General features: G+C 40.8%; 1 protein-coding gene across 1 annotated transcript in view; it reads left to right on the top strand.

Annotated features, from left to right (window-relative positions):
• The first annotated feature begins 9,295 nt into the window (after positions 1 to 9,295).
• ARFGEF3 (ARFGEF family member 3) overlaps positions 9,296 to 24,143 on the top strand; it is a 165,627-nt gene continuing 150,779 nt past the window's right edge. Inside the window, exons 1-2 of the mRNA XM_057738354.1 lie at positions 9,296 to 9,614; positions 16,827 to 16,878. Of these exons, the coding sequence (XP_057594337.1) occupies positions 9,530 to 9,614; positions 16,827 to 16,878 (137 nt within the window). The 5' untranslated portion in view covers positions 9,296 to 9,529. The remainder of the gene's footprint in view (positions 9,615 to 16,826; positions 16,879 to 24,143) is intronic.

Raw genomic sequence — 24,143 nt, forward strand, 5'->3', positions numbered from 1 at the left:
TTTGGTGCTTGCTTCAGAATCAGTCTCAAGTGGACACATTGATGAGGAATAATAAGTGCTTCCATAATATGATGCAGGGCTCTTTCTCTAACCTTCTAGGGAAATTTTAATATGTTGTGATGGTGAAGGATAGCAATACAGGTTCTCTCCTGTACTGTTGGTAGAAGCAAACATCTGTGTTCCTTGAGCACATCCTGGGAATAAGTTGTCACTGTTTCACTGTGTATGCTTCCTGACTCAGCACTTTCAATTCTGGAGTTTACACTAGGAAGGTATGTAGGGAGGTAGGGAGTAACGTAATAGCTAAATGTTCATTGAAGTCTTCTTTATAATAGTAAAACCTGGAACCAACAATATAGATTGTCATACAACAGGAATAGTAAGCAGCCATTAAAAAGGAAGACTTGCCTGTGACAAAACATTGAGTGAAAAGAAGCAAGATGTATAAGAACCTGTATAATGTTACCTCATTTGCATAAAAGTACACCAATATTTGCACATACATATACACATCTGCGCACACAGATTTATCACAACTATAAGAAAGGCTGTTCATTAAAATTTTGTTAATGAGCAGGTGTCAAGTCTTTGGGGGTTATTTACTTTATTGTTTATAATGTTATGTATAATTTTATGTAGTCTTAAGTCTGTGTGATTCCCCTTTCCCTAACACAACCTTGGTTCCTCAAGTTCTAATTGCCTTAACAGCTCAGAACTACAATTTTCGTCTTTCCAGACCTCAGGAACTCTTACATCTCTAGGCCACCGTTTTCAACTTGGCTTCTAGGTACTATGATGTGAACTAACAAGTGCTGCAAGGGGAAAAAGTAGCAGAAAACATCTGGCTCACTTTTATGCATTCCTCTTCACTCCAGGATCTCTGCCCTTCAAGTCCTGGCAGTCTTGGTTGCTTTTGATGCTTCAAACAGTGCTTTTAACTTTTTAAATACAGTTTTATAATTGCTTTCAACAGTAAGTTTGTTCTAATATAAGATGCTGTACCACAGGCAGAAGTAAAAGTCCAGTTGTATCATATTGAAGTACATACTAATTATTACTAAAATAGAAAACTGTTTTGCAAATTAAGGAATCATTTTTTCAATGTTAATAATTATTAGTATTATCTATTTTGGGTATTTAATTTTTTTTCTTTAAACAAGGGTACACTATATATTACACAAATTATTTAAAAAGTATTAAAAAATCATTTACTTTTTTTTTAATTTACTATTTTTTGGGGGTACACCAAGTTCAATCATCTGTTTTTATACACATATCCCCGTATTCCCTCCCTCCCTCGACTCTCATTTACTTTTTAAAATCAAGATCACAAATGATTTTATAAGCCATCTTCAAATTAAATACTATTTTCCTAAGCTGAATTTAATACAAAATTGAATTTAATCCAAAAATATGGCTATTTTACTTTCATATTATACTGGTGCATATTTGGGTTAAATGATATTGCAAACAAGTTTCATTAGTATACTGTGAATTCAGAGTAAGTGAAAAGATCTATGATTTGAATATCAGGTAAAATAAGTTTCAAAGGGAAATTTGAGCTAGAAATGTGGATTTAGCATCATCAACCAAGGTAGTCAGCATTTGAGGCAATAGCAAATTCACTAGGTATTACCAGACTTGGAAATTTTGCTGAATTGCTGAATTTCCTAAATGTTCGTAATCAGGGAGCTACTAAGGTTCTCAGTACTTCAAGGAAGTCTTCTATGAATTCTTAGTCACCTCCCTTTCCCATTTCCAATCTTTTGGTCCTCTATCTATTCACTTCTCTTCCTATACTCAGTAAATGTCTTCCCATTTCACAAAAAAAGCAGAAGCCATCAAGCATTAGCTCCCACAAATTCCTGTCCCTACATCAACAAACTAAATACTATCAAAACTCAGTCTCCTGTCTTCCCTGCCTTGTCTGAAGATTGGCCTTCATCCCCTAGTTGGACTAATGACTCTACTGCACTCTAAATACCATCTTTCCTATATCCTTAGGATACTCGTTTCACCCATTAAGCTGGCTGCCTCCTACCTCTTCAACTTCTGCCTTTATGTCTTTTTTTCTGTATGATACTTCCCATCAAATCTCCTGCTGGTCTGGTGTTTTTCAATTTTCAGTTCTCTACCCATTAGTGGATTGTGAAATCAATTACTCGGTTTCATCAGATTTATTCTTTTCAGAAGTGAAGTAATGTGAAACCTTCAGTATAAGAATGCCATATGTACATATATACACATATTCTAAGAGGTATTGTTCACATTGCAGCAAGTACTGGGGAAAACTGAGTTGAGTGACAGCTGGTAGAGGGGATGTAATGACTGTATGAATTGGCTGGGAGCCAGCCAGCCATTCACTCTTCTGTTCACTGGTATCACATTTGATTTTCTGGAGTTGACCATAATTGTAACAGGAAGTTAATGTTTTATGGTTTAATGTGTGTCAGTGTAATTTACAGTTAATCATGAAGTGAAGTTTAGAAGAATTTATCCACTGTTGGCAAGACTTCCCATCAAGTTTTGGTTATGTGGTTTTTTTTGGATTGGGTGTAATTGTTAGGCATTTTTTGGCTTTGCAATAATTGGATATTTTAATCAAATTTGTATAAGCTATTCTTAAAATAGTTTATTTTATTATTAGAAGAAATGAGAATGATGATGTGAAAAAACCAGAGAAGCATGTTCTGCTTGAATAGCCAGATCTGGACCTACAAATAGTGGAAACAGAGGGAAAAATATTTCTTTTAATCAAGAAAATTTAAAATTCGAGGTTAATTCAAAAAAATTCAAGCCTTTTTAATTTGTAAATATTATAGTTTGTCAAATGCTCAAAACCACTGAAAATCTATTATTTGCAATATTTTTGCAAATGAAAGCTTAAATTTGTACATATACATTAACTTGGAAATACAACAAGCCAAACTTGATGGTAAGGCCCTCAAATTTTTTCAAAGAAAGAAAAAAAGACATAAATTTGTCAACACTATTTCAGGTTAGTTAACAAAAAAGTGTCACTATCATATTTAGTTGCATATGTGTGAAGAGAGAAAATTACTCACACAGTTACTGAAAAAACTATTCTCGGCATACATGGACATGGTGAATACGTTTCTTGATGACAAATCAGCTGAGAAATTTAAAAATACACTTCTAATTGATAACACATTCTCTCAAACACATTTGTGGTTCCATAGAACGTACAGTATAGAATTAATACTTATTAGGCAGATGTGAGCAGACACAGGTTATGTGACTAATAAGAGCGCTAATATTTCAAGTTACTATATTTTCAGTTTATGCCAAATATATATAAGACAATTTTCATAAAGGATTTATTGTATTGTTTAAATTTAACCTAACCCATAACTGGTTTAAGTAGCTTGATACAAATAGAAAAATATGTTATTTGGAAAACATAAACTGGTAAATTGTAATAGAATTGCAAGTGATTCAGAAGTAAATATGACCAGGAAACACAGCAAAGTAATTTAAAATATTATTAGAAATTACCATCTACTTTACTATTTGGAATCACTGTTTCACACATTGTAAAGATGTGGCATCTTAAGAATTCTACTGAATCTCTTGAGAACAAATGATAGTTGTTTGATTTCATTAAGAGAATCTTCACTTTTTGATACGCTTTGTTCAGAAATTCAAACTTTGGCTGAGATTTGGCTGAAAATCCTCCTCCAAATCTTCCTCTCTCTGCCACAGGAACAGAGCTGTGGCAGTGGGCCCTGGGGGCCCAGACAGACTACACTGTACGCAGGTGTGTCTCTGCAGCTGTCTTCACCAATGGAATATAGGAAAATGGATTTGTGTGACATCTACATCTGAGACCTGCACTCATTTACTCTCTCTTCCTCTTCCTATGACTTAGAACACAACCTGCCTAGGACGCATCCTTGGTCACACAGATGAGAACACCTTGCTCTAGGATGGTGGAGCAGTAAAATGTAAGGTACATGGTTCTTGAATGATCTCCTGGAACTGCTGTACCAACCTGCACCACTGACTCAGGACTTAATTTAAGCAAGAAATAAGTCTGTGTTCTGTAAACCACTGTATTGTTGGATCTTTGTTAGCCTTTCCATTAACTAATATGTGTATATGTTATACTAGAGTAATTAATTGTTATGAGGAAAATACTAATTAAGTTATATGAACTCAAAAATGGGTTTTTTCTGCTTGAAAGCAATCTCCTTTGGCTAACATTTTTGGAGATGATGTTTCAGCAACAAAATTGGCACATATAACTCAGAGTTTTTTTTGACATTTTTAATTAAAAATTTGGATCTATTGGGAAAAGGTAAAAATATAGTTCAAGATGTTGAATATACCCAACAGTTACAGAATATATTTTAAGTAATCACTGTGATTATTATATGTCCTCCACATTTTGCAACACAGGAAGAGAACAGTATTAGTGAAAACCCTTTGAATGGAATAGTAGGCAAGATATTAATAATATTGCAAGTATCTGTTTGAAACATCAAACATTTCCAAAAAGAAATTTGAAATATCAAGGAAAAGCCTTTGGAAAAAAGATCCATTTGTTTTTTAAAATCCTAGATCCATATTTGAATTAAAGTTGATGCCCCAAAGATGAAAACTAATCACTAATAATTTGTTATTCAAATATATTGAAGAATGATTATAAATTTATCACTATTTTAGATTGATTAAAGAAGAATTCACTGAAATTTGCAGTTTCAGTTACTAAATAGAGTATCGTTATTAATAGCATTCACACCACTTATTTGTGTGTGAACCAGAATTTTTAACCAATGTAACTAAAAACAGTGGAACCTAAATAGGCATTTCTCCAAAGAAGACATACAGATGGCCAAGAGGCACATGAAAAGCTGCTCAACATCACTAATTATTAGAGAAATGCAAATCAAAACTACAATGAGGTATCACCTCACACCAGCTAGAATGGGCATCATCAGAAAATCTACAAACAGTAAATGCTGGAGAGGGTATAGAGAAAAGGGAACCCTCTTGCACTGTTGGTGGGAATGTAAATTGATACAGCCACTATGGAGAACAGTATGGAGGTTCCTTGAAAAACTAAAAATAGAGTTACCATATGACCCAGCAATGCCACTACTGGGCATATATCCAGAGAACACCATCATTCAAAAAGACACATGCACCCCAATGTTCATTGCAGCACTATTTACAATAGCCACGTCATGGGAGCAACCAAAATGTCCATCAACAGATGAATGGATAAAGAAGATGTGGCACTTATATACAATGGAATATTTACTCAGGCACAAAAAGGAATGAAATTGGGACATTTGTAGAGACATTGATGGACCTACAGACTGTCATACAGAGTGAAGTAAGTCAGAAAGAGAAAAACAAATATCACATATTAGTGCATATATGAGGAATACAGAAAAATGATACAGATCAACCGGTTTGCAAGGCAGAAATAGAGACACAGATATAGAGAACAAAGAGGTGGACACCAAGGGGGAAAGTGGGGGTTGGGGTGGGGTGGGGTGGGATGAATTGGTAGATTGGGATTGCCATATATACGTTGCTAATAAGAAAAAAATGTCAAATTATACACTTTAAATATATGCAGTTTATTGTGTGTCAATTATATCTCAGTAAAAGTTCTTAAAGAAAAACAAACCAAAAAAAAACATGGAAAGGAATAGACAGCAAAGCACAAAGCCCCTGGGTTATGCATAGCATTATGTTCAAGTCTCCAGCCTGGACTGAATTTATGAACAGTTAAGTGTGCCTGCAACAATGAATAAAAATCATATTTAATAGTAATTCTATTTTATTTAATAGTATGTATTGTATTAGAAATAATGCTTTTGTTTCAATTTTTTAATCCAGCTATACATGTACCTATGTGTACACTGAGTGGATGCAAAGGACATTTTCTACCGTGAATTGACATTTTTAAAAAAGGGTTTTTTAATTATTCTATTCTTCACAGGCATCTTGAGCGGGTTGTTTAGACATGGGTTTCTACCTGCTCTTAAGCCAGCGCAGCTAGGCTCTGCCCTCATTATTCTTCTGGGGCAGGGCTCCTGACTAAACTCTCACATCCATTTAATCCTTTGCTGTGTTTATCTTTGTCCTCTCTGTGGCCATTTACCTTGTTGCCTGGATACTACTTTTATTTCATTTTCCCACCATTTATGAAAAATAACTTGCAATCATAAAAGTAAAAATGTTCAGGGAAAAAAATAAACCTACCTATAACCCCATCAGAGATAAACACTGTTAATAGTTTATGTTTATTTTCCATCTATATATAGGTATGTATTTTAAAATTTAAATGTACATCCATATCAAATATTTAATAAAATGGAATTCATTTAGTGCAAATAAGTACATAGCATTTTACAACCTCCTATTTCATTTAACTAGAAACTGCTTTTCATGTCATTCAATATTCCTCTCCCACATTATTCTTATAGCCTATATATTTGCTGCTTTATGGATACATACATCATAAATTATTCATCCATTTCTCTATTGTTGGACATTTAGATAGCTTTCAATTTTTAAAAATAACTGAATGAACACTGAAACCCTTGTAAAAAAAAAAAAAACCTTTATCCACTTCCATAATCACTTGCTTAAGATGAATTCCTAAGAGTGGGATTGCTCGGCTGGAGCCGTCTCTCTGCTATAAACACATCCAGAATCCCTCCAGGAATTGGTACCAAGTTACCCTTCCACCAGCACCTATAACATGAGAGGACCTAATTGGCCAGCTCCTTTCTAACCCCGGCAATAGTATTTAAAATCTCTTAGCCAATTTTATTAAAAAGTAAATCACCTTTTATTTAAAAGTTTGTGCTCTTTTGATTAGTAGGTGCTTCAACAGTTTTCATAGGTTATAAGTCATTTGTACTGATTCCTCTGTAAACTGACTTCATATTATTGCCTACTGTTTTAAAGTGTGCATCTGTTTTTTTAATACTTTGTAAAAGCTTTTTTTACAAAGCTATTAAATCATTTTATCTCTGGAAATATTATTTTTCTAGTGTATAGCTTAAGTGAATTTGTTTTTAATTATAAAGATAATAAAAATCTTAAAAAGTAAAAAACATAATTACACATAAAATTAAAAGGTGAGTTACTCTCTTTTCAATCCGCTCCTCAGTGTCGTTCGCTTTTTTACCATTTTGTATGAAACTTTTGACATAAAGCCTCTGCATACTGGAATAGCCAAATCTGTTTACCTTTCCTTTTTGTCAGTTTCTTCCTTAGCTGGTTTATCAGAAAAAAATCTTAATGCATTAAGATAAGTAATATTCTTTACATTTTCTTCCATACCTTTTATGGTTCAACTCGTAAATTTAACTTTTGAACACATTTGTAATTTATCTTTCTATGTGGTATAAAGTTGTGATTGATATATATGTACACACACACACACACACACACACACACACACACATATATATTTCCAAATAGCAATGTAGTCTAACATAATTATATTATTGACTACAATGTTTTTGACTTTTTTTTTCTTTTTTAGCACTGGAAACTTTTCTTCAAATGATGGCATCATAAGCTGTGTGATGGTGAGTACAAGGGTCCCTAGGGGGCTAGGAGTTTGCAAGTTTTGCCTCCTCACTACCAAGGGGGCTTAAAGAGCAGTCTGAACATCCCCCATCTGTTGGACACCCTCCTGTGAAACTACCTTTCCTGGCTGCCATCCAGCACTGAGGGTTTCTAACTACTCCATCTCAGCCTCCTCTGTGGGCACTTGCTCCTCTGCACATCACCTGAGGGTAATCACCCCAACTTCCTCCCTGGTATCCTGCTCTTCCCATTTTATCCAATGCCTCCTAGCAACTTTTGCCAAATCCTAGGCATCAACAATTCTCAATAGTGGATGGCTTCAAATCCTCAATTCTGTCACAGAGCCCTGTCCTGAATTTCTGCCCATAAATAAAACATCCTCTGGGTATCTCATAACTATTTCAACCTGAACATGTTCAAAACTGAACTCATATACTTCCTGGATTCCAAACATTTCTCTTCCTCTCTTCTTTAACTTGGAGGATGGTGGCCCCATCCTGACATTTTCCTAAACAAGAAACCTGGAAATCATCCCATATGTTACCACCCCAATCAGTCAGTAAATCCTACTGCTGCAAATCTCCTGTATATTTTCCTGTATTTCTTTCCATCTACCATTGGCTTAACTTATTTCTAGATTACTGCAGAATCTTCTCTTTTCTCAGCTGCCAGTCTACTCCTCTGCAGTTTAACTTCCTCACTACCACTACAGTTACATTTCTAAAAAACAAAAGTGCTTAAAATCGTTTCTTAGCTCCCAATCACAGCTTTCACAACAGGGAAAAAAATGAGACTCCAAATAAGACTCCTGCTTTCCTCTCCCTCCTTTCTCCAACAACCATCCTAGGGCTCCCATCAGTGAACGACTTTGTTACTGAAACACAGGTGCTCTCCCAAGATTAGAGGCCCTGCCTTCCCCATCCGGCCACCCATGTCCGCCTCGCAAGCTCAGCTTGACGGTTCTTCATTGCGGAAGCTTTCTCTGTCCATCACCCCACCCTCACCCAAGTGAGGTAGCCCTCTGCTGCGTGGGCCCCTGTGCACCCCGCCCCCGGCCTTTATTTTTCTTAAGAGGAAAACAATTCAGATCAACAGAGGAAGGGAAAGGGAAGGAAGAGAGATGTTTAAAGGGCGTTTTGGATTCAAGAGCGTGTTTTGAGTCCAAATCTTGTTGGTTTGCAAAGTACCTTAACCTCTCTGGACCTGGTTTCCTCGTGTGTATAATAAGGATGTTAACCCCTACCATCACTCACACACACACACACACACACACACACACACACACACCCGGGAGGTGGTGTGGAATACACGGTTGGGCAGAATCACAGCCTATTCACAGGTAGTGCCCGAGTCTGGCACCCTGCCTGGCACAAAGGGTGGCCCGGAAGAGCCGCTAACTGGTGAGCGGCGCCTGGACCGCCGGATGCCGCGGGCTCGACACCGCCCGGCGCCGGGGGCTCCGCGAGCAGGGGCCCGGCCGCCCCAGCTCCGCCTGCCCCGGATGGGGGAGGGGGGCGCGGGGGCAGCGACGAGGCCCCTCCCCGCCCGCCGCCGCCGCCCGCAGACGCTCCCACGGGCCGAGCCCGGGCAACGCCCGGCCGGCGAGCCCGCCCAGGACATCCGCCTCCACCTTTCCGCTAGCCCCCGTGCCGCAGGGCCGCCTCGGCGGCCGGGACCCGGTCGCGGCCTCTGATCCTCGGCCCGCCGTCGCAGTCGCCGCGCGCGGGGCGCACCTGACCCGGCGGGCGGGGCGGCGGGCGGGGCTGCGGGCCTGACGTGGCGGCGGCATGGAGCGGGCGTGATTCATCAGCCGCCGCGCGGCGCCGGAGCGGGGCGAGCGCAGCGGCCGCCTAGGCGCCCAGGGCCAAGCTGCGGTGGCGGCGGCGTCCCCGCCGGGCCTCGCGCGCGCTCCCCTCGCGGTCGGCGGCCGGGCCCCCCGGCGAAGGTCAAGATGGAAGAGAGCCTCAGGAAGCTGCAGAAGGAAGCGTCCGGGAGCAAGTACAAAGCCATCAAAGAGAGCTGCACCTGGGCCCTGGGTAAGCGCACCGAGTGGGGCGCGGGGCGCGGGGCACAGGGCGCAGGGCACCTGCCGGTGGGTCCAGCTCGCCGCCGCCGGAGGGCCGCGCGGGCTGGGGCTGCAATGGCCCCTCTGCGTGGAAGGCTTTCGCTGAGCATCTGTGACCGATGCATTTCGCGCAGTTGCGAGAGTTGCCTCGGGGAATTGATGTGTGATATGCGAATTTGGATACGGGCATTGACATCCATCCGCCTCCCCTCTGGTCTCTTTATCTTCTCCCAAACCTTAGCGGGGAGCCGCCGTCCTCCCCTCCGGCCGGCCTCTTTCTTCAGATCCCCGGCACGGTGGACGTTAGTCGTCCACCTCCGAGTTAGGACCGCAAGCCGGTGGGAATCCAGGGGCCTGATTCCGAAGCGCCTGTGGACAAGAGGGAAGTTGAACCATCAACCCCGATCTCAAAACCTTGTCGAGTGGAACCGGGAAGGAATGGCTTATTTAATTTGATTTTCCTGATATAGAGGCCAGCTTGTTGAGTATTTGCTTTCATGGTTATTGTACATGAAAAAATAACATACGGATGGGATGGTGTTATCTCTGCAATTCTGTTGTCCTCTGCCCTTCAGACAGGTGGGATTTTAGGTTTGTGAGCTGTGCAAGCAATGAAATAAGTTCCCGGTAGCAAATTTGTGTTTCCCATCAGACTCAGGTTGTAGAACTCAACCTCGGAGAAAACTGAAAGACGTTCCAATTAGGCAAGGATGTGGGCAGTCGGAATTGTCTAGATGGGAACGCAGAGAGATCAGGAGCATACTTAGGGTGACAGTGATGCTTTAGCAGAGAAAAAAGGAAAGGCCAAGGAGAAACCAGGGCAGCTGTATTGGCCTCTGGCCTTGCTCAAGCCTGCATGTGATTCCTCAGTTGCCACTGTATTAAAACATAAAATTGAATCCCTTTCTCGCTCAACCAAAAAGCCATCAGTGCTTGTCATGACACTGTACTGTGCTACAGCTTGAAAAGAGATAGAGAAGGGCCATTAGCAGGTTTTCCACTAAATGGAGAATTCTGATGGTGCTTTAGGTGACTCGGTTAATATTTAGACGGTCTGAGTTCACATATGTTTGAGCATGTGTGTACAGACAATCATAGCCACATTTTTTTATTTTAATATCTGCCTGTCATCACAAAATCTTCTAGAATTTTGTCTAGGAAGTTTATCTTGTAGGCAGAATCAGAACTTGACCATTTGTTTACTGTTAGAGAGAAAAAAAAAGGACCAGATACATAAGTGAGCAGCAAGGCTCTTAAAGTCACAGGACTATTTTTGCATTGCCATTGTCATTCAGCAGAGTGATGGGGCTAGATTCTCAAATGCCGCTAATGAAGGGTCACAGATGGCTGGGTAACATAATAAAGCAGAGCTGACTGCACTCTAAACATGTGATTCCTTGTACTCATTATTTTGCTGTAAGTTAAGCAGATTTAGATAACAGGGAGGAGAGGAATCTAGTATTTTTAATGTTTCGATTTTGATACTCAACAGCTTGTTAAGTTAAAATGCAGTGTTGCCTGGTTTAGGTCCTTGAAGAGACGGGGAAGCCCAGAGCTGAGGCAGGTAGATGGTCTGAGTAGAGCCTGGAGTCCAGCCTGATGGGAAGAGTAGATGTGATTCTTTTCCTAGTGGCCGTTCTTAGTTAGCAAGAGGAGATGGGAGCCCACGAAATAGTTAAATAACAGTGCGGTGCATTCATTGTGCAGGTTGGAATGAGTAAACCAGGAAAACAGATCAAAGAAGAGGGGATGAATGTGGGGGTCAGGGGTGTGTGGAGGGGGGACTGGTGTGAGCTGGTGGGGCTTTTGAAGTAAATTGAACTTGAAGAATTGGTAAGCTGTGGGTTTCTTCTTTTTTGGCTTATGTAGCAAAGACTTATTAAGACCTCCCCTGTACTGAGCAGTGCGAATAGAAAGATGAATAAAATGCTTCCTGCCTATAATTAGTTTGTTATCAGGGTATGTTGGAGGGAGGATGCTGCAGAAATATGGTTTCCTGTTCTCTTTCCTACTCTAGTCCATTTTTCACTGCTCCATGAATTTTTTTTTTTTTTGCTATAAAATACTTCTCACTCCTCAACCCCCGTACTTTGTTTTTTTTAGAATAAAGTGTGAATTCCTTAGAATGCTCGTCAGAATCTAGCTCCAGCCTTCTCTCCTATCGCCCCCACAGCACGGGTTCGTGGGTGCCCAGTAAGCCACGTACTTTCTTGCACACACTGTGTGCTGCACACTTCTCTGCCTGGGCTCGCACTAGTCCTTCTGCCACAGCTCCCCTTTCCAGACTCCCAAGGCCCAGCTTCCATATGACGCCTCCTCTGAGCTCTGCAGTGGAATCAGCTGCTCCTCTGGGCTCTGAGCCCTGCCCTCAGGACCCTCTTGGAGCACCTGCTGCTGGGGATTATCGTCAGCTATGCACACAGCTACTCTTTTAGAGGCAGGATGATTGAGAAATACATTGCGTTCAAGAGACCAAAAAACCCCACACTAATTCAAGCAGACTTAAGCAAAATAGAATGTATTCACTCTATAAACTAAATACCCCTTAGAAGGCTAGCTGTGGGTTGACTTTGGTTCAGGAATTAGATACTGTTTCAAGGAGCTTGCTCTGCTCTTTTGGGATGACTGACATGCTCAGCATGTCTCCACAGCTTTGGGTCCATGAATCAGCACACTTGGACCACCTCAGGAGAGAGCGATCGTCTCTGACTTAGACCATCATGGGAGAGAGGGGTCATTTACACTTGGGCCATTATAGGGGAGAGGGGTCCCCATGATATTTAGACCATCCCAGGAGAGAGTCATCTCTTATCAAAACTACCATCAGGGAAAGGGGTCATCTTCACACGTAGTCCATCTCAGAAGAAAGCTCATCTCCCACTTGGACCATCATAGGAGAAAGACATTTAAATCATCACAGGAGAGAGGAGTCATCTCCCACTAAAACTGTCATAGGAGAGAGAGAGGCGGGGAGAGAGAGCGTGCACGTGCTCATCTCCACATTCAGGCCATTACAGGAGAAAGGGGTCATTTCCCACTTGGCCTATCATGGGATCATCTCAAGAGAGTGGGATTCTTCCAGTCACTCCTGCTCAGTCCTTGGTGTCACTTGTTCTCTCTTTGTCTTGATGGGTGGAGTGCGTATCCCTGAACCGGTCCTCTAGCTAAGGAATGGAATGGGCTAGCTGGCTACAAGGCCCACTGAGTCAGGGAAGGATGGCTTCCTCGAAACAAAATGAGAGTTTGCTGCTTCAGAGGCAGGGGAGTGGACGCTGGTCAACCAGGGCAACAAATGTCTACAGTGTAGACATGAGCTTCTTGAGCGTGGGAACTGTCACTTGTGCTTGTTCATGGCTTCTGCATCTACAGTGTGAGAGGCACATGTTCAATACATAAATCAATCAACATGTTAATGACTTATTTGGGTTTTAAGTGGTATTCATCTTGTTTTCTAGTTATATGTGCTCATTTTAGAATATTGAAAAATATTCAAACACTGTAAAGAAAAAATTAAAATCACCCATAATCTCACCACCCAGAGAAAACACTAATCACATTTTGGAGTATTTCCCTTCTGCAAAGGGTGATACCACATATGGTGGATTGTTACTTGTTTTTTGACGTCAGCTTTTCTTCTGCTTTGTTATTAAGATGTCTCTGAAGATCGGTTTTCTTAATGGCTGCATAATAACAAGGAATATGTACGTACTTTTTCTCTATTTTGAGCTATCTAGGTTAGATACTTTTCTTGTCAGTGAGGAAATGGTCTGACTGAGGAATAGAAAAGAACAGGGACTGCGTCAGCATGTGGAGAGCCTAAAAGAAGAGCATTCTCCTTCAAGTTCTGGCCATTCTGGAGACATGGGAGCTGGGAATGGCAGGATGAAATAGAATGGCAGGTGGCAGGTCACTGGGACCGGACCAAGCCCCTTTTAGAAACTTTGAGTGTTTTGCATATATCAGGGGGCTCCTGTAGAATGGATTTGGAAAATAGAGGAAAAGAGAAAGAAAACTGGAGGCTGGAATACCAAGTAAGGGAAGAAGGATGGTGTATCTAACCACCATCCTTCCCTCTGTCTTCCCATCCGCTTTTCTTTCCAGCCACGGCATGTTACCTTCACAGCCAAACTTCTTAAAAACTGAATATAACTAATGAGAACGTACTGTATAGCACAGGGAATGCTACTTAATTCACCGTGGTGACCTAAACGAGAAGGAAAGCCAAAAAAGAGCAGACCTATGTATATGTACAGCTAATTCATTTTGCTGTACAGTAGAAACTAACACAATATTGTATAGCAACTATAGTCCAATAAAAATTAATAATAATAATAATAAAGTGAATGTAGTGATTGTGTCCACATCCTCACTTCCTGCTCACTCTTCAACTCACTGCGATCTGACTGTCTCCTGTGTTCTTCCACCAACTGAAGAATAAGGTGCCCAGACCTCAGTCTACCAGACCATTCTCACATCCCTCTTACCAGTCCTCTCGGCCACACTGGGCTCCTGCTTGACCTTGGCCTCATGCCCACACCCGTCTGTTTCGATCCTATCTCTTGAGCTGCTCCGTCTCTTTTGTGGCTCCAGCTCCTCCCCAGCCTGAAAGGCTTCGTTTCACAAGGATTAACCACGAGCCCTCTTCTCTGACTCCCAGCCCGACTGGAGTTGAACACTTTCAGAGCTGCAGCTTCAGTTCCGTTTCTGAGAATGCGATGCCCACTTTTATATCCCTGGGCTTCACCTGTGCTCTGACATGCAACCCCCAATGCAGCTTCCTACCTGGCGTCTCTTCTGGAACAGGATGGGCTCGTTATGCCTGCTCTGTGACTGCCTTTCTCTTTTCCTTTTCCTCTAGCTCTTTGTTAGCACTTGTAGAGTTGGGCACTGTTGCACATTCTGAGTTGAATATAAACTCTTCTGTCTGATGAGGACAACCACAGCGATTTGGTTGTTCAGCGTCAGACTCTCTTCTTGGGAAGCAGCATCACGTTGTCCTGGGCACTGACCCTGTCCTGCTGACTGCCGGGCCGGACTCACCCACGTGGCCTTTGAGCTGCTCCCTGCATCTCAGGGTTTTGTTTTTTCATTATCCTGTCTCAAGAACCGACCTCAGTCCTTCTCCTTCGTCCTGTGGTCACTGCTCCACTGACTCTTCTGACCCATCTTTCTATTTTGCCAACTGTCTTGCTTACACTCACTGTTTTGCCCCATGGACCATAGCAGGCCCAGATCCTATCGTCATGTTCTGGCCTATTCTTAACTCTTGAGTCTCAGGGATGCATTCGGTGTCCACTGTTCCCTCTGATCTCTTGGCAGGGTGAGGAGAGATGTTTCTCCTTCCCCAATAAAAATAGTTCAGATTGACAGGGCTCGTTGACTCTAAAGAGTGAAGAGAGAATACAAGAGTTTGAGCAGAAAAACTGGAGACCAATTGGAACTTGTGATGTTGTGATTTATAATAAGAAATATATATTTGGTTTTGGTCCCTGTTTCTGGCTCAGAGCTCCTAAAACCTTTGGAATTTCCCTAGTGAAGAGAGCTATAAGATGTCATTTCTTATGTTAATGAAGTGAGTTTCGGACCACACCTAAGGATGGGGTCTGGTTGCTAGGAGAACCATCCTTTTCAGTCCCACCTCCCTGACCTCCACAGAGGGGAGAGGAGCTGAAGATGGAGTTCAGAAAACCAATGGCCAGGGCTTCTCTGGTGGCACAGTGGTTAAGAATCCGTCTGCCAATGCAGGGGACACAGGTTTGAGCCCTGGTCCAGGAAGATCCCACATGCCATGGAGCAACTAAGCCCATTGCTACTGAAGCTCACACACCTAGAGGCTGTGTTCCGCAGCAAGAGAAGCCACTGCAATGAGAAGCCCTCACACCACAGAAGGGTACCGCCCCCCCCCCCCCCCCGCAACTAGAGCAATGTGCAGCAATGAAGACCCATCGCAGCCAATAAATAAATAAGTTTAAAACAAAAACAATCAGTTGTGCCTATGTAATGAAGCTTCCATAGAAACCCAAAAGGATAGGGTTTGGAGAACTTCGCCTTCAATGAACACATGGAGATTTGGTGAGAGTGGCATGCCTAGAGAGCATGGAATCTGTCTGCCCTTTCCGTATAGCTTGCCACCTGCGTCTCTTCCACCTGGCTGTTCCTGAGCTATATCTAATATACCAGTAATCTAGTGAGTACAAGTTCCTCTGAGTTCTGTGAGCCATTCTAGCAAATTAATTAAACCTAAGGAGGGGGTTGTTGGAAACTTTAATTTATAGCTAGTCGATCAGAAGCCCAGGTGACAACCCAGACTTGAGATTGGCATCTGAAAGTGGGGGAAGGTGGGCGGGTCTTACAGGCTTGTAGGACTGAGCCCAAATCTGTGGGATCTGATGGTCTCTCCAGGTAGATAGTATCACAATTGAGTTAAATTGTAGGACACCCAGCTGGTGTCAGAGAATTGCTTGTTGGTGTGGGAAACCCATCCCCGCCCCGCCCCCCCACACATTGGAATTGGGTGCAGGGTTGTTGAAGCTATTGAAAAAGAACAGTTTTTATTTTTGAAGAGAACAGTGAACGTTTCATTATCTCTGCAACTGGAGGCAGCAAGGGTGAATAATCCACAACAGTGGTGAAGTATTGCACATCCAGATCAGAGTAATGAGATTTGGGGGTGAGCCTCCCAGTCAGTATCCCTAACTATAGTGTGATTTTAAGAAAGTTTCATCTGCCATGTCATAGATGGGTGTGAAATGAGATGTTGCATAAAGTGCTTTGCAAACTTGAAAGTCTCTCACGAGTATAAGTTATTATTTAAGGAGAGTAAAACAGTATTTTCAAGGGAATAGCTTTCCTTTCTCTATTGTTATTGCAAGAATATAGCATTTTTAGCCAGTTGTAACTAGATTAAATTGGCATTCTGTTTCAGGTTAGGAATTTAACTATTTATTCTGTCTCTAAGGGAAATGCGTCCTAATTTTTAAGCTCTGAGAGGCAGTCTTATGGACTAGTAAAGGAAAAGGATTCTTAAGTGTGGATGATTTGCATGCAGATAATTAAGAATTCACTAATTTATAATTGTAGGAATTTCCAGGGGGGAAAAAGAAACTGACAGTGAAATTTATGTACAATTTAGATTCTCAGTCTTTACATGTTTATTTTTAACTTTGTAATTTTCCCTCTGCAGAAACCCTGGATAGTGTGGATACCATTGTCAAGATCCCTCCACACCTGCTGAGGTAAGGACTGGAATTGTATAATATAGTGGAAGTAAAAATTGCCCACTGTGTTTTCCTGAAGGGCCCAGATAACCTCATTAGTTTATAGCATTTTACTTGCTGACTGATGGCTTTTTTGCATTCGTGAACTGGGATATTTCATGAGGTTAGTGTGGCGGGAAGCTGATTGCATTGATTTCTACCTGTCTTGGAGTGAGCGAAGTCAGTAATCAGAAGGAACCAGCTGTGGAAGTCAGGGGTGAAAGGATAAAATCGGTCAAGGAGAGAAATGACCAAAACCTAAGTGAGGACATGGACAGTGGACAAAATCTCCTACTCTGAGTTAGGAAATGGCACCCTCTCTGGGAGGAAGCAGCCCTGCACCATGTGGGTTGGGTTTAAGCTCTCACTGGCCCCTTGGTTGGACACCATCTCACAAACTCTATAGCCACCAGCAGCAGTCCTGAGACAGTGAATCTATTTCCCCAGCTCCTCAACTCTTCCCCCTCCCCAGACCCTTCCACCCCCATGAGAGAAACACATGCCTTTTGTGAAAATTTGGAAAGAGCAAATAAGAAAGTTACCCCTAATTACACCACCTAACGATAACCACTGAATACAGCTGAAGAGATTTTCTTAATACACTCTCCCCCCAACACACACACATATTTTTACAAGTTAATATGAAGTTTTATTTACAGGTTTGTCTCCTGCTTGTTTTTTTGGTCAGCACCATATGAAGAACATTTTCTAATGTCAATATATGTTCTTCAAATTAAAATATTGCATATATGTGCATCATATGGCTTCTGCAACAAATTATTTAGTAGTTTTCTTATTGTTAGACATTTGGATTGTTTCCAAATTTTGCTTTGAGATTATTAAAAACTCACAGTCTTTTGTTGAGTGTAGTTTCTATATTGTCACGACACTGATTTATTAGGTATTTTCTCTCTTTTCAAGTAGATTGAACAAGAATTATGTTTCTGTCTTTTTAAAAAATGCGTTACTTCTCCTGCAGTGTCTGCTGCAGGCTGATATGTTGTAAGAGAATCCATGTGTTAATCAAACCAAGTGTACTTTTGTGGGTATAAGGCTTCTAAATGGATAGATTGTCTGGCAGCAACATTCTTGCCCAGAGGAGGGATGTTCCAGCAGGGGTATCCATGCACACAAAAGAATGTGGAAAGTCTCCAAGAGATACGAAGCCTTGGATGGCTGAAGGGAGACAATTGCCTGGTCCCCAATTTCTGTAGGTACCCCGTCTTAAAATCATTTGCTTCAGAACTGATTTTGCCACGTTTCCTTTTCCGTTTCACTTCTTAACCTTCTCCCACTTGACAAAGGACAGCTGTTACCCATCCCATCCTGAATCTGACTGTGGTTTGTTTTCCTGGGATTCAAAACCCTCTTCCTACCAACAAAGTACTATGAAAATATTAGTGTCTGTGCTGATAAATGGAATGAGTACAGTGATCAGGGCACACATCTTTTTGCAGGTTAGTCTTTACTTCTTGGTTTTCAGCAACATTGAAGGAGAACCTAATCTAATTATAAGATAATAGACAAAGGACTTCCCTGGTGGCGCAGTGGTTAAGAATCCACCTGCCAATGCAGGGGACACGGGTTCGAGCCCTGGTCCAGGAAGATCCCACATGCTGTGGAGCAGCTAGGCCCACGTGCCACAACTTCTGAGGCTGCGTGCTGCAACTGCTGAAGCCCGTGCACCTAGAGCCTGTGCTCTGCAACAAGAGAAGCCACCACAATAAGTCTGCGCAGTGCAACAGAGTAGCCCCCCCCCCACTCACTGCAACTACAGAAAGCCCAAGCGCAGCAACGAAGACCCGGTGTAGCCAAAAATAAATAAAATAAACAAACATTTAAAAAATAGATAAAAAGATTTTTTGGTGATAAATCTCTTTCATTTCTTTCTTGCTTATGTAAACAAGGATTCTTATCGCTTATATCCTTAAAAGTGAAAAAAAAAAGGTGTGGAGTTGATGTTAAACCCCACCTTATTACAGCAATAGAGACTGCTCAGCTATGGGTAGATGAACTAGTTGAGGAGAAAAATAAAAAAGCCCCATCCATTTCTTTAGAAACACATTTCCAATAAAATTGTAATTTCTGTGTTAACTAGATTAACATTTTTGTAAGCAATTGTTAATGTTGTTTGGATCAGTCATGTGCGTTAGTAATGATAGCTCAAACCAGGAGAAAATGGAACATTTTTAAACCTTGTAGCCACAGGAAATTAAAGGAAAAATCACTTTTATATGTATATTTCTTAAGAGAAATATTATCGGGAGATGAATAAAATTGTGTTAAAACATGTTATATCAAGAGAGAATTCTGTGGTGGGGGGAGTAAAATGGAAATACAAGTTCAAGGAGATGAGAACAATGTAGCCTTTTTTACTGTTAAAGAAGAGTTTGTTCAGGTATTTTTTTGATGGATGAAGATGATTTTCAAATTGGTGTGGTATTTGGATTTCATTAGACACCTTTATTTATTTATAAAAATTTATTTATTTATTTATTGGTTGTGTTGGGTCTTCATTGCTGCATGCGGGCTTTCTCTAGCTGTGGCTAGTGGGGGCTACTCTTTGTTGTGGTGCGCGGGCTCCTCATTGCTGTGGCTTCTCCTGTGGAGCATGGGCTCTAGGCGCATAGGCTTCAGTAGTTGTGGCACATGGGCTCAATAGTTGTGGCTCACGAGCTCCAAAGCGTGGGCTCTAAAGCACAGGCTTAGTAGCTGTGGTGCACGGGCTTAGTTGCTCTGCAGCATGTGGGATCTTCCTGGAGCAGGGATCAAACCCGTGTCCTCTGCATTGGCAGGTGGATTCTTAACCACTGCACCATCTAGGAATCCCCCCATTAGATACCTTTAAATGAGTGATATGTTTTGATTAAAATTCTAATTCCAATGTGCCAGAATTATAGCCTTTGCAATTAATTAAAATTATGGTTGAGAAATTTACATGTCAACTTAAAATGTGTGAAAAATGGAATTTTAAAATTCTTAGTGGCTATGTGAGTGAAAACATTTGATGACACCACTCTTAAGGTTTTTTATCCAAAGGGTTGTTGAAGCTATAGTGAGACTTTCTATGGTTTTGGGTCTTTGATAAAAGATTTGCCTTCAGTGTTAGGGGCATGAAGGTAAAGAGGTTCCTGGTACAGTGGCTGGGAATGTTCATTAAAAGACAACTGGCATTTTCCAACTCTTGGTGGGTGTGTGGCCAAATGAGTTCGAGAAAATACAGTGTCAATGGGCAGTGTTTGGTCCCCTGTTTAGCCACCAAGTGTTACTTTTGCCCATGGTCTTGAACTTTACCCCAGAGCCAGCTGGTCATCTTGTACAACCATAGGAGATAGTCACAAAATTGGTGGGAAGGATGCTGGATGGGGAACCGTGGATGAATGTGTGTGTGTGTGTGTGAGTGATTACGTATCTTCACCATTATTAGAAATATAATTCAGAGTATTTGTCTGAATGATAAAGAGCTGGTGATGTCATTCATCCTACATACAGAGGAATGTGTGTTATTGTTTTCCAGATGTGCAACAAAGTCTATCAAGCTTTCTTATTACAGAGAACTGAACTGTATGAATAAGACATAGCAGATTTAAGCCTCGCAATCCAAGGTTTTATATTTCCAAGGGAGGAGAATGAAGACAAACGTAGCTGGAATACACTGTTATGAGGCAACAAGTATAAACTTATTATAGAATTTTATGCATATCAGAAGGTTTCAGTTTGTGATTTGTAATGTTTGGGAGCCTTTTAAAGCCTCTTTTAGGGTATAGGAATAAGCTATACTGAGAACAAAAACAAGCTATTGAATCAGTAAGTCTGATTGTCTGTTTCATTTGATGTCAGAGAAGTGATATAATGAGAACAATCACCATAGTGGACTTTCTCCCTCTGTCATGAATCAGTTTTCCTTTAATACTTTGATTCATCTTCCAGGCAGTTTTAAACCCACAGGGCACTCACTCTGTCCAGTATTATGTTTAACATGGCATCTTTCTATTGGTTGAGTTCAGTAAATCTAAAACATTTTTTTTAAATTTAGGCACTGTAAATATTTGTCTGCTTATAAGAAAGAATTTGGATATATTAATTATTTTTTTCTTCAGTTATATTTCTATTTTAATAAGTTTTTCTTCAATTCTATTTAGTATACAAGAAAGAAGCCAGATTCATAAACTATTTCTTGGCATTCTCCTGATTTTGTATTCAGATTCAGTTTCCATTTCTGTTATATAATCACCTAGAGGTGATTATTTGCAGATTATTTTTTTGTCGTTTCAGGCTTTGGAAAGAGCTATGAGGACTAAATCAAATAAATACTTTTTGAAAATTACAAAAAAGTTTTTTTTACTAATTTTTTTTGGCGTATAGTTGATTCACAATGTTGTGTTCTGTTGTATAGCAAACTGAATCAGTTATACGTATACGTATATCCACTGTTTTTTATATTCTTTTCACATATAGGTCATTATAGAGTATTGAGTAGAGTTCCCTGTGCCGTACAGCAGGTTCTTATTAGTTATCTATTTTATATATAGTAGTGTGTATGTGTCAATCCCAATCTCCCAATTTATCCTTCTCGTCCCCCTTTCCCCCTTGGTAACCATAAGTTTGTTTTCTATATCTGTGACTTTATTTCTGTTTTGTAAATAAATTCATTTGTACCTTTTTTTTTTTTTTTAGATTTCACATATAAGAGATATATGATATTTGTCTTTCTCTGTCTGACTTAATTCACTCAGTATGGCAATCTCTAGGTCTATCCATGTCGCTGCAAATGGCATTATTTTGTTCTTTTCTGTGGCTAATATTCCATTTTATATATATATATATATTTACACACCACTTCTTCTTTATCCATTCATCCGCTGATGGACATTTAGGTTGCTTCCATGTCCTGGCTATTGTAAATAGTGCTGCAGTGAACATTGGGGTGAATGTATAATATCTTTTCCAATTATGTTTTTCTCCAGATATATGCCCAGGAGTGGGATTGCAGGATCATATGGTAGCTCTATTTTTAGTTTTTTAAGGAACCTCCATACAGTTCTCCATAGTGGCTGTACCAATTTACATTCCCACCAACAGTGTAGGAGGGTTTCCTTTTCTCCACACCCTCTCCAGTATTTATTGTTTGTAGATTTTTTGATGATGCCCATTCTGACCGATATGAGGTGATACCTCATTGTAGTTTTGATTTGCATTTTTCTAATAATTAGTGATGCTGAGCATCTTTTCATGTGTCTCTTGGCCATCTATGTGTCTTCTTTGGAGAAATGTCTATTTAGATCTTCCACCCATTTTTTGATTGGGTTGTCTTTTTTGTTTGTTTAATATATTGAGCTGCATGAGGTGTTTGTGTATTTTGGAAATTAATCCCTTGTCTGTTGCTTTGTTTGCAAACATTTTCTCCCATTCTGTGGGTTGTCTTTTCATTTTGTTTGTGGTTTTCTTTGCTGTGCATCAAATACTTTTGCTGTGCTCTTTTTATTTTTTCTTTTGCCATTAATTGACTGCTTTTCAAGTTATATATGTTAATATTCTGATAGATAATTACTAACACTGTTCTGATCAACTGTGTACATTAGTAATGGTAGCTCAAACCAGAAGAAAACTGAAACCTTGAAAGAACTATGGTTGTATTTTCTTTTTCTTTTGCCATTGATTGCTCTGAGGATTTGTGCAAACGAAAGTCTAGATGTCATGTGAATGGTTTTAGTGACTCTGGTGGCTGCATTTGGTCATGCATAGGGCACTGTAGGGGAGAAACCGATGAAAATAAGTTTTAGATAGAATGAAGGAGTGGTCAGAGGCATTGCTTATTTCTGCCCCAGGTTCTTTCACTGAGCAAATGCCCACTCTCACTGTTAGTACAGTGAGCAGCCGTAGCAACCAGGATGGGGATTCAGGCAGAGTGCCCAGTGAGGTTCAATGTCAGGAACGGAGGAAGGGCCAGGGAACCTTCCCTATGGAATATTTCCTGAGTTTGTTAGTTGATAATTATGTGAAAATCTTTTCCACCTGCTGCCCAGAGTCTTGCTTTTGATCTTGTGGGTGAGATTTAAACATCCTTACCTTCCTCCTTGAGGAGCCTGGACCCTCACTGTCTTCGCTCCTCTTTTCCCTCTTCTTAAACTTCAGGTCTTACACGTCTTCGCAGGGTTGAATAAAATCTGTGAAGTGGTGGGCCATCACAGTGTGCCCACACTAAAGCAAGAGGCCTTCTGTAGCTCAGGTGCTCCCTCAGGTTGGGGTTACCATCTTCTTGGCCTTCTTGTTTGACTAGCAAAAGGCAGCTTAGAATGTTGGCTCATAGTGACAGACAGTAAAATATCTCTGCTCAAGTCAGCTGACTTCGTCGTTGTTAGCTGCTGGTTTTTCATCCACGTAGGAAATAAGACCTGGAAGCTACTGATCAAGAACTATTAGAAGTTAACAATATCAAATGTTTTCTCCTCCCTTTTTTCTACTTCCTCTCACCCCCTACACCTCTTGTTTTTCCCTTGTGGTTTAGGAATTAAGTAATATAACCAAAATAACCTGATCATTTATAGAATTTTCAGGGCTGCTCTGTTTTTGTTATGGATATTCAGGGCTTGTGTCTGTGTTTTGTGAGGCTATCACCAGCCTTAAGCCCACCTGGAGGTACCATAACTTCTGTAATGTTTAGTTTCTTGCAAGTCGATGCCTTGGTCTTCCCCCTCCACACCCCACTGTCTTTGTGATGGCTTGATTATGATGATACCTAGATCTGTCTCATCATTTTTCTCTCTGAAGTGTTGAAAAACTTATATTTTTATCTAACCGTATGTGTTAAAAGGAAAAGGGCTTATGCCATTTCCCATTCTCTGCCCCTCTGCCTTTGGGAGCCATCTCATACATTGAAATAGAGCATACTTGTTACAAGTCTTCCTTTTGCATGCTAAGACCAAGACAACAGGTCTGGAGGTCTGTAGTTAGCAATCCAGTGCTCCCCTTTATATGGGGTGTTTTCTGAGCTGCCAGTTACAGTAATATGGGTGAGCCTTGACTTATACATGAAATCTAAAAAAACTGAACACATAAAAATGAAGTAGATTGATTGATGGTTGCCACAATGGGAAACTCAACTTTGGCAATAGAACCTCTAATATCTCATTGGCTGAAAGGGTAGGTCCCAAAGAGTAGACCAGAAACCCAACGCCCAATCCATTGCCCTCAGCTAGTATAGTCTTAAACCCCTTACTCTCCACTCAACCAAAGCCCTGACT

This window comes from Hippopotamus amphibius, chromosome 6, assembly GCF_030028045.1.
Source record: "Hippopotamus amphibius kiboko isolate mHipAmp2 chromosome 6, mHipAmp2.hap2, whole genome shotgun sequence".
Classification (NCBI taxonomy): Eukaryota; Metazoa; Chordata; class Mammalia; order Artiodactyla; family Hippopotamidae; genus Hippopotamus; species Hippopotamus amphibius.